The sequence below is a fragment of the Apium graveolens genome, chromosome 1 (assembly GCF_009905375.1).
Source record: "Apium graveolens cultivar Ventura chromosome 1, ASM990537v1, whole genome shotgun sequence".
Taxonomy (NCBI): domain Eukaryota; kingdom Viridiplantae; phylum Streptophyta; class Magnoliopsida; order Apiales; family Apiaceae; genus Apium; species Apium graveolens.
Window position 1 is genome coordinate 100,979,303 of NC_133647.1, and position 12,171 is coordinate 100,991,473.

Genomic DNA, 12,171 nt, shown 5'->3' on the forward strand with positions numbered 1-12,171 from the left:
TGGATATATCAGAAAGAAGAAGAAGACTCAGCCTCTTGACAAGGATGTTTATACACAAGAACCTAGGTATCAAAGGGATTTAGCAACTGCAACACATCCAGTCACTCAAGAACCATCTTCTCAAAGAGAAGATGCAGACACTGAGGCTGTACAGATCATTGTTAATATTGCTCAGAGTGATCTTCTTGCTGACTCTGTTCAACTACTACAGGAAAAGAAAACTCATCAGAAGATAATGTCACAGGTGGATGCAATCATCAATGATCCTATTTTTGAGAAGAGCACACAAGAACCTTCACCAAGCATTGTTGGAGCAGCTCACATGTCTCAGACTCCACAAGAACCATCAATTCAAAGTACTGATGCTGGTATTTCACCTTCTCCTGACAGATTAAATCCTGATGTTACAACAGCTCCTACTGAGAATCAACCTTCAACTACACTAGATACGATTGATGATCCATTACTGATTGCTAGTTTGAAAAAGCATCATGATGTGCTGTTAGTTCCTCCACTTTCATCACTTCTACTTGAGGACTCACCTTCAGGTATTGCTAACTTCTCATATATTCTCATGATTGTATGATTATAAATAGTCTCTTCTTTGAGGTTACCTCTATTTATATGACAAGCATACAACTCTTCTCAACCATCTCTTATTTATTTGCTAAATGTGTGATTGAGCCTTTCTGTGAAATTATGTGAAAATATCAAATTAAAAAAAAATTCAGTGGCAGTCTCTTGTGAGAACAATATTACTCATAAATGTGTGATTGAGCCTTTCTGTGAGACTATGTGAAAAAGGAGAGGTAACATTGAGACAATAATCTTATAAGTTTTTTTTTACTTATAAAATTTCTTCTGTGAGAATAATATTACTCTTAAAAGTAATACATTGTATGAGAAGTGATGAGATCACTTGAAAAGAATAGAGAGATTTAGGTGTTACCTTGTTTCTGTTTCAGGATCTCATCAGCCACAGGAATCTCTTGCAAAGAATCTGGATAAAGGCAAGGCAATTCTGCCTGATTCTGCAAATTCTTTTGATGGATTGTCTGATTCTGATAATGATAGTAATCAAGATGATTCTGACACAGCTCAGCTTAAGACTGCGATTGATGCATCTAAGAAGTCCAATATTGGTTCTTCTTCGCAATTCAATGAGAATCCTTCTTATTACAATACTGATGCTGAACACTTTAAACAGACAGAGTGGGAATATAAATGAAGACTTGCAAATACTTCTATCTCGTCTGCTGTTGGCCTGCAACATATTCATCGTGCCTATGATGAAATTCAAACTCCTTATCTGAAGTTGCATCTTAAGGCCACAACAATTTCTGTTAAGGGAATTCACTCTGATCTTGATGAAATGAAGAAGTCTCATGCTGGTGTCAAGGAGAAAATTGATGGATTTTTGCTTCACACACCTAACTCAGCTGAAATCAAAAGTGTGAAAAATACCATCATAGATGTTGTTAAATATCAAGACAGCATGGCCTCTATACTTTCCTCCTTAGAAGATAAGGTTTCTTCTATATGTGACAAACTAGATGCTTTATTTTCTCTTCTTTCAAATACTGATGCCAAAAAGGGGGAGAAGATAGTTGCTACAAAATGTACACTAAATTCAATCCAGACAAAAGATAACGTTATTGATGATGATGGTGATAAGAATAATCCAGTTACAGATGTTCAAATTGCTTTTACTGCTCAACAAACTCAACATTCCAAGAAGAATGATCCTTTAGGACAAACGAAGTCTACTGGTGCTTATAAAGCCAAGCACAAGACTACTACTGGTGATCCCGAGGATGATGATGTTACAATCTCTAATTTAGCAGATGTTAAAGGGTTGTTCTTTCCTTATAGGCATAAGGAAACAGGTGAAGATATTGTCTTGTATTATAAAGATAAGAGGTTTGAGTAAAAGAATGCTAGGAGTGCTCTTGGGTATATAACTGAAGAATTTCCTGATCTAACACCTGAAGAAGCAGTTATGCAACAAAAGGAGCTTTTGGCTCAAATTGAAGCTGAAGCTAACACTTCTAAGGGAAGAGGAAAAAGAGGTGGTAGATCTGTAAGAAGAATAGGAAGAGGAGGAAGAACTTCCAAACCAAGTCAAGTGACTGCATTTAATTCTACTTTTATGAATTTTCTATCGAGAGAAGGGTATGTTCATGTACAAGGACATGAAGAAAATGAAGAAGTTCAGAAGCCAGAAGAGTTGAATATACCAAGGAAGAAAAGATCAGCCACTGACATTGATCAAGCTGATACATCAAATCAGAATGTAACTCCTGATGCAGACACAAATCCTGAGGTAAAAGCAGATCCTGATGCTATGAACCTGATAACTGATTTTAACTCTGATGAAAAAGTGATCAGAACATTATATGACTTAGCACCTTCTCCAATAATCACTCCTCATAATTCAGAGATTGGTGAAAAAGAAAAGATTGATAGATAGGAAGCTGATCAAGCATGCAAAGAATATTTGCAGAGAGTTTTAAAATCAAAGAGGGAGCTATGGCATAAAGCAAAAGGGAAGACTCGTGATTTGTCTTCAAACTATAGAAGATGGAAGGACATTCATACATTTAATTATCCTAAAGGGTTCAAGCATGTTGAATTTGTGTCAGCTGGAATAAGAGATTCTAATTTAGAACAAGAAGATGTTGATAAGTCCATCAAGAAGCCTTCTTGGGTGGAATGCAATGAAAAACTGAAACTTATCAAATCTCAAACCAGAGGAGGCATTGGTCATTCTAATATGGAGATTTTAAGTTCTGATCTGCTGGATACAAATACTCTGACAAAAAATCTTGGTGAAAGAATTTCTCCTTCACATCTTGAGAAAGTTAAAGATGTGAAGATTGTTCATAGAATGATAAATGATAATGATGTCAGAGAAGAGATTCTGCACTTTTTCAGGGATGGTGAAGTAAAGAGCTTTACATTGCAGCAACTCTTAATGAAGACTGTGACAGAATTGAAATACATTCATTATCTTCTTAGAGTTGAGAACAGTGTCACCAGAAATTGGTCTTCTATGATACTTGAAGTCATCAAAAGAAGAGTCATGACAAAAAATGATAAATACAATGGTGATTATGTTCCTGAGTACAGAACTTGTACTGGTCAAGAAATGCAGATGAAAAAGGGAGCTACAGTACTACAAGTTTTTCTCAACAGTCCTTAGTTATCCTTCAATCCTGATCATGAAGATGTCAGTTTAAGCTTCATGTTTATTGGTGATCTTGAGATAAACAAAAGCTCAATTTCTAAGTTGAGATCAACCATCTATCAGCTTGGAGAAGACACTGAAGAAAAGAGAGAGTTGAAGGTAAAGCTTGTTAAAGTCCAACGAGACAAGGAGGAAGAAAGATTGAAAAACTTTCTTGAAACAACTGTCAGTTATTTGAAGTTACTGAAGTAAGTTTTACTCCTTGTACATTTTGTAGATTGGTTTTGGCATCATTGAGAATGAAATTTATGCTTCATTACATTAAGAATAAATTGGAGGAGATTGTTACATATTGAATTCTCAATGATCAGAAGAAGCTCAGGATCTGGATGTTCGGGTATCATCAGGAACTGATGTGTCGTCGGGATTTGGCATGTCATCAGCATTTGGAGGTCATCAGTATTTGAAGTCAGTCTGCTTAAATGATTTGTTATGTTCCTTGTAATGTGAAGCAGATAACTTTTACGTCTGAGTTATAGGACTTTATCTATTCAGTTGAAGATATGTATCAGTTTCAGTTAGCTTATGATAATGCATATCATAGATTGATTTGTTGTAGCTATGTAGTATATAAACACAGTTTAGGTCATCACTTAGTTTATCGATCTCAAGTATCATCCAACCTAGCAGCTCTCAAGAACATCAGTAATTCTTGAGAGGATTTTGTAACAGTTTTTATCAGAAATATAAAAAGTTGTTATATTTTATTACTTGTTCGAAACATTTTATTCAATTGTATCCAACCCCCCTTAAATAATTATATCTTAACTGGGCAACATTCTTATGTGGCTTTGCACTGTCAACTTCTTATTGCAGGCATAACAACTCACTTTTTGATTTTGACAAAGGTGTTTCCTTAACCTTTTCTGAAATTAATTAATCAATCATTTATTACATATAAATCCCTTTTCTGAACATAATGTAAGAAATTATTGGCATCAATATACCCTTTTTATCACAGTCGGGAAGATTACCATGTCCCGAGGCCATGTTAAATGTGAGCCAACAGCTTGGCGGACTGTCTATATTTTACCATTTACGGGTACGGGAACCAAAGCTTCTTCTTGGATGCTCCCGTCCACTAAAACACGAACACATCCAGCTAGCATATGCACTCCATGTATTGATTTATTCATATCCAAGTCTTCCAAAACCACGCCATATGCATCCTTGTTCTCGATATTGTCCATAACCAGCTCACATTTTTGTGCACCCTACATTTATAAGGGAAGACATAAAAAAAAAAATTCTGCAAGCATGTTTTATGTGCATTATCACATATCGAAACTACATATTTTTCTTACCTTTGGGTCTGAAGGATCTTTGTCAAAATCAAGACGTTCATCGTCATGTTCAGCCACCAACAATCACTTCGCAATATTTGGTTTTTCACCTTCTTTAAGGATTCCATGACATGATGCTTTCTCAGATAAATTTGGAAAAAATTGAGCCTTTAGAGCTTCAATCTGCGCCGTGAATTCTTTCTTTAATCTCTCCATCTCATCATCTCTCTGTCGATCATGGGCCATCAACTTAGCCTTTGTAATTCTTGTTCGTTTCTCTTTAGGAAAATTAAAGAACAATGTTGGGGTGACGAACCCTCCAACGCCTCGAACCCATCCTGAATGCTCAGGAGTTTCCAGGGCCGTGCTCAACACATATACATCACCCAGTGGTTGAATTTCACCATTTTCCTTCAATCTCCAGCAAGGCACCCTGTCAACAAAAAATAAGAAAACAAAAAAAAAATTATTTGCTTCCCTTCTTATAAATTATACTAAAGTATTATACTTACAATTTTGGCATTTATTTCTTCTTATTCTTCGTCATATGTCCTATCTTTTCTTTTACGGACCTTCTGCCTAAAAACCGCCTTATCCTTCTTCTCCCCAGGCTTCAACCTCCCTACCTTTATATGTTTAAAATATAAAAATATTTAAAATCCATGAAAAATAAACAAAAAATGCAACAACATTGATAGTTTTTTACTTCCTCTTCTTATAAACTGGTGTACCCTTTCCTTGACATGCCGTGTGGATATTTTCGATTTTTCACCCGCTCGCTCTGCTCCTTACGCAATGGCTGTAGCAAAATAAATAATTTTTTTCACTTGGACCTCAAGATAATTAAATAAAAAACTAGTGGCATTTTTTATATTCTGTTCGAAATCCTCGAGATAATTAAATAAAAAACTAGTGGCATTTTTTATATTCTGTTCGAAATCCTATTTCATATATGAATAAAAAACTAGTGGCATTTTTTATTAAAAAGGATGGAGCATACCAGCCACTTCTTCGAAGTCCTATTTGCAACAAATTTTTTCCGTGCATCCTTGCTTACATATGAATATTTCTTTGGAGGTTTCCTAAGCTTTGTATTCTGTCCAAGATACGGCATGACATAGTCGGAAGTCAGTATAGTTTTGAATTGCCTCCACTTCACTCCTGTCGACTTTAGCACCAACGACTTACATTCGGGAGGAATTTTAAATGTAATCTGAAGATCATTATGCAAGCAAAGAGATGTACCAACAATTAACAAAAATTATAGATAAAGGGTACATTATCCAAAGAACATGTACAATTTTTACCTCAATATCAGACTATAAGTTGGCTTTTAATTCCTGATCCACCTTAGGCCAGCTTGCAATATTGATTGGAATCATAGTTCTAGCTAGCATCCCAATGTAGGACTGAAATTGTGTCTAGTATCTCCTTCAGGCTCCCATACATATTGAATCTGACTTTAATTTTCTTCCCCTGAGCTTTCTTGATCACCACTTTGTACATTCTTGAAATACCTCGCACAGATCCATACCTCTGTTTGGAAGTTTCAGTACTAGTTGCTGGTTGAGTTTCTGTTTCATTTGGTGTCTCTTTTGGTACTTCAGACTGACCACTGGAATCTTCGGCTATTTTAGATTCCCTACTTCTCTTCGCCTTTTTCTGCTTCTTAGCTACTGGTACAGAGTCAGCTGGTTGAGTCATGATTTTATTTGGTCCTTCAGACTGACAACATTATTCTGATGCTTTAATCTGCAGGGGCAACTCATTGGCTTCTTCGGCTGTTTTAGATTCACTATCTTTCTTGGACTTTTTCTGCTTCTTAGCTGCCATTTCAATCCTTTAATCTATAAAGTGCAATAAAATATTACTACAAATATATGTGATAGTCAGTAAGAGTCATGCAGATGAAACGTGCAAAGTAGAAGTGCATTCATATAAAATGGTAACATTAAATGAAATATTCACAAGTAAAACATTCCATGGAGAGAGTGTTAACTCTAGACAAGAAAGACAATACAGACAACATAGTACATAGTTCTACAATATTATATATATATATATATCAGTTTTTAACCCAAATTCCCTCAACATTTTCTCTAACCATATGCTCCATATCATTAACAACAGCACATGCCGGGATATTAGAGCAGAATGGTTGATGTTTCATGGTCGTGTCTCTTAGATCATCTTCATTGTAGATATCGTGATAGTCTCGAGTCGTAGAGGTTAATACAATGGACCAGATAGCATCAATCGGATCTTCAACATAAAACACTTGCTTCACTTGATCAAAGGAAACATATTTATCTTTCTTGTGGCCTTGTCGACTAAAGTCCACAAGCGTGAAGCCAAGATCATCCACTTTGATACCTCTATCATTCGATGCCCATTTACACAAGAATACAGGGGCTTTGAAAGCATGGTAGCCCAACTCCCATATTTCTAGAATGATGCCATAGAATGTCATTTCACTCTCGATCGGATTTAAATCCCTAGCACTACAAACTTAAACCGTCTTAGCAACTAAAAAACACTGATGTTCTGAATAACCCTTGATTTATCACAATCGTTTGTGAAGTATCGAACTCCCTCAACTAGATATCCTTAGTAAGTCAAAACAGAATAGGATGGTTTGACAGCCAACCATCTTGTCATATCTGAAATAACGGCGCGATAAGGAAATAAATCTCATAATAAAATAAAGTTCACAATATAAGCCAGAATAAGAGAAACCAACTTTTCTTTCAAACCAATCATTAAAAAGCTGATTATGTTCTCCCATGAGCCAATGAACACTCTTTTTCTTTCCTCGATGAATTTCTTCAAGATACTCCTTGTGCTATATAAGAAAAAACATCTATTATATTCAGTCACAAGAATACTTACCGAAAAGATAGGATTTTACAAGAAGGAAAACTGGACTTACATTATATATGGAAATACTTCAGAATTGTTAAACATGACAGTTAAATGTGCTTCATCCCTCTCTTTCTCATTGAATTTCTTCATTTTCAAAACGGATAAGGGACCAAAAAGCCAGACTTGGTCTTTGGGAACACTAGCTGTTTTGCAACTCTCTTTAATAAACTCGGTGCAGAATACTATCGATTCCTCACCAAGATAACTTTCGGCGATACAACCTTCCGGATGATAACAGTTTCTAACATAAGTCTTCAGCACTTTATTAAACCGTTAAAACGCATACATCCACCTATACCAAACTGGTCCACACAATCGCAATTCCCAAACCAAGTGGACTATATGATGTATCATAACATCAAAAAATGAGGCATGAAATTTTTATTCAAGCTCACACAAAGTCAATATCACATCTGACTGCAGCTTATCTAGTTTCGAAACATCGACTACTTTTCTACACAAGGAGTTGAAAAAAAAACACAATCGTATTACTAATGACCCTAACATGTTTCAGAAGAACGGATCGAATTGGAACCGGGAGCAACTGCTGGAGGAGGATGTGGTAGTCATGGGACTTCAACCCATAAATCTTTAAATCAGCCATGTACACGCAGTTTTTTTATGTTCGATGCATGTCCATAGGGGAGTTTCATATTCATGAATGACGACAACATTGTTCTTTTTTGACAAAGTCAAAGCGGAAGGAGGAGAGCAGGTTTTCTTTTCTCCTACTTGTGGAGCTAAATCAGCCCTAACACCCGTGTCAAGCTTATCAAGACGAGATGCCTCGCTATCTTTTGACTTGTGCCGCATATTTAATAGTGTCCCCATCATATTATCACACACATTCTTCTCGATGTGCATAACACCGAGACAGTGACGAACTTGGTGAAACTTCCAATATTCTAACTCTAAAAATATAGAATTTTTCTTCCACGGATAATTAACCTTTTTGAACTTCTTGACTTCCTTGCCAAAAGAAAATTTAATCCGTTCCTGTTGTGCTAACACTTCTTCACCAGAAAGGGGTGGACGTGGTCGCCGAAGCTCTTGTTCTCCATTAAAATCTAACTTATGTCTCCTATAGGGGTGATGGTCAGCCAAATAACGACGATGCCCCTTGATAACATATTTTTTTACTATGACTTAAATATTTGGCAACGGTGTCGTCACCACATATGGGACAACTCTTGTAACCCTTATTAACACAACCAGACAGATTTACATATTCAGGAAAGTCATTTATGGTCCACATTAAAACCACTTTTAAAGTAAATAGGATTTACTATAAGCTTCATAGATATTTGGTTCACCTTCTACCCAAAACTTCTTCAAATCATCAATCACGGCTCTAAGTATACGTCAATATCATTTCCCGGCTCGTGTGGACCAGGAATTAATATTGATAACATTATAAACTTCCTCTTCATGTATAACCATGGAGGAAGATTGTAAGCTACCAATACTAGCGGCCAGTAGCTGTATATATTACTTGGGCCATTATTAAACGGGTTTAGACCATCTTCCCCTAAATCTAATCGAAGGTTTCTTGGATCACTAACAAACGAAGGCCAGCGATAATCAATATTCCTCCATGAAGGAGAGTCGATCGGATGCCGCATCTGGCCATCATTTGATCGCTGTTTTGAATGTCAAAGCAACTGTTCAGCGGTATCAGGAGATTTTGAACATTCTTTTTAACCTAGGAATGATCGGAAAATACCACATAACCTTGGTTGGACTATTTATCCTAAGTTTACCATCTTTCCCAACCTTCCAGCGAGATAAACGACATTTAAGACACTCGGATGCATTAAGGTTTATACCCCTGTAGAGTATACAATTGTTTGGACATGCATGAAATTTAATGTACTCGAGGCCCAAGTCAGATAAGGTTTTCTTCGCCTCATACGCATTAACCGGAAACACATGATCTTGAGGAAAAAAAGAACCAACAGAAGTGAGACGATCGGTGAAGGCGCTATCGCTAATACCAAACCTAGTTTTCCAATTTTTAGCTTTAACATTGACTCTAACTTCGTACATTCACTAACCTTATACAAAGGTTGGGCTGCATCAGCCACAAACCTATTCAAGTCATACGAATCATGATCATCCGAATTATAAGCAGCTTCACAAACGTTAACAGTTTCGGATGGAGCAATTTACTCCTTAGGTAGAAATGTACTACCGGCAAATGACCTAACACTCTTAGAACTACTTTCTCCATGCCAAATCCAATCAGTATACTCTAAACTAAAACTTTTTTCATATAAATGACCTTGTATTATTTTTACGTTATATTTTCTAAAATTAACGCAAGGTCCATAAGGACAGGGATGTTCTTAGGATTCTTTGAGTTTTCTTCTGCAAATATTAAGAAACTTTCAACCCCTATCTCATATTCTAAAAAATCTCTATCTTTGAAAATCCACGACTTGTCCATATATTTGTAAGACAAATAACAACCTACTTGTTTGTCATTTCAAACATTAAGAAGTAACACAAAGTTGTTTATTCGTATAGGATTATATTTAACATATCATTACAACTATTATATAACACAAATAATGTACACATCACGGAATGCTTGTAATACGAATGCTTCTAATACACATAATTAAACAAGCACACAACACAACTAAATTTAAACGCAGAGGAGCAGGCCTAATATACACAATCACATACAAAGCAATATATACACATGTTTACACGATTAAACAGTTGCTAAAATTATACTTCAAAAACAAAAACAGTTGCTAAAATTTAACCAAAAACGCGGAGGAACAAGCAGAGAAGCAAAAGCAATATATACGATTTGTTTTTTAACAATAAACAGAGCATACAAATACATATGCATCTATTAAAGTAACAAACCATACACATGCATGTAAAATTAGAGTGAAATCTTACCTAATCGAGCAAACCCAACTTCTTTCAAGATTAACAAAACTCCAGAGACCTGTGAACAAAACTCTATTAAAAAAAATTGAAAATAAATTCGAAATAACATACTTTTCTCACACTATTCGAGTAGACCCAACTTCTTTCAAGGTTATTTAGCACCAATCGAGATCGATTTATGAATTAATCGAGTTTAGTTAAGGGTTTGTACAAATAGGGGTTTTAGAGGTTTGAGATGGGTATAATTAGGTTTAGAGAGAGTGAGTGAGAAGAGAGACAGTGAGAGATGAGAGAAGTGAGACTATGAGAGAAGAGAGAGAACGATGAGAGAGTGAGAGAGAAGAGAGACATTAAGAGTGAGAGAGAAGAGTAAAGAGAGATTGTGAGAAAGAGTAAGAAACGGGGGGAAAAGTTTTTGATAAAAGGGGGGGAAAACTAAGAAATAAAATTTCGCTGAAGGGGGAAATTTTTTTGGTGTATTAACGGGGTAAAGTAAGAAGCGTGGTTTTTCTCTTCTTTTTTTTAAACAATAATAGACATCGGCTATTTAACCAAGTGATATCTTAAAACCTCTTTAACATTGGTTTTGAAATGTTCGATGTTAAAATTACTTTTAACATCAGTGACATTTCTAATCGATGTTAAAACAGTGATGTCTAGGTACTATTTCTAGTAGTGATAGTAAGATTTTTAGTATATAAAATGTAACTACACCCACTATTTTCACCCACTATACTCATTTTATATATTAAATATTGATTGATGCCATACTACCAAATTGTCATTATGTATTATACACTAGGAGTATTTTAATTAACTCAATGGTTAGTATTAAGGTCTCTAGTTCTCTTGATACAAAGGATCTCACTAGAACCCTACAATATATATATATATATATATGTGTATGAGATTGAATTTTTGTAATAAAATCAAAATTAATGTGATATAATTAAAAGTTTTTATTGTTTCGACATATAGGTTAATAAGAAACCGATACATATTGTTTTATATCTTAGATTGAATTTTTTGTAATTAAATTTGCACGCAAAAAATGTCCCAAATAAATTATTACCTTCATCCCATCCATTTTTTTACAATTTACTTATATGAATGTTCCTCTTAATTTTTTATATTTCAAATTTTTTTAAAAATAGTAAAAATTTTAGTATATAAAAATTAATTACACTCACTCTTTTCACCCATTATACTCATTTTATATATATAAAATACTAATTAATTCCATCACTTTACCCGTATCTCTTAATTAAATCATTAAATTGTTTTTTTCTTAATATTTATGTATAAATTTTTATTAAAAAATTTAACGAGACGGAGACAATAATTCACGATACATGATTTGGGAAATGTTATCAATTTAAATTATTTAACTAAGCAGCGAAAACCCTCAAAAAGTATCATAATACTTTCAGTTCCCAGAGAAACCACAAGTCTTACATGTACGGAAACGGGACCATCTTTGTCTAGGTTCTTCTAATTCTTTTCTCAACCTGGTTTTGGTTTTCAATTAGTAGTATCTTTGTTAGCTGTGGTGCTTATCTTTTCAAAAGTTATCATTTGCACTCATTAAGACTACTTGAGTATATTTTGTCTACCTTACTATTTTTGTTAGGTTCTCGCTTATCCGGATTCTCCTCAATTCGTGTTATTATATTTATCGTTTTGAAGATAAATACATCTATTTCACCTGTTTAATGGTTTGTATTCATTAAAAAATAAATATGCGGATGAAATGGTTGAAAACTACAATAGCATGCATATTCTAGGTTCGGCAATGATGCCCTTTAATAATGGGTA

General features: G+C 34.9%; 1 protein-coding gene across 1 annotated transcript; it reads right to left on the reverse strand.

Annotated features, from left to right (window-relative positions):
• Positions 1-6,595: 6,595 nt before the first annotated feature.
• LOC141693004 (uncharacterized) lies at positions 6,596-9,498 on the reverse strand. The gene is made up of 5 exons (XM_074498016.1): positions 9,184-9,498; positions 8,814-9,092; positions 8,185-8,571; positions 7,284-7,372; positions 6,596-7,031 (listed from the first exon to the last, which is right to left on the reverse strand). The coding sequence occupies exons 1-5, from the start codon at positions 9,496-9,498 to the stop codon at positions 6,596-6,598; spliced, it is 1,506 nt and encodes a 501-aa protein (XP_074354117.1).
• Between the last annotated feature and the right edge of the window lie 2,673 nt (positions 9,499-12,171).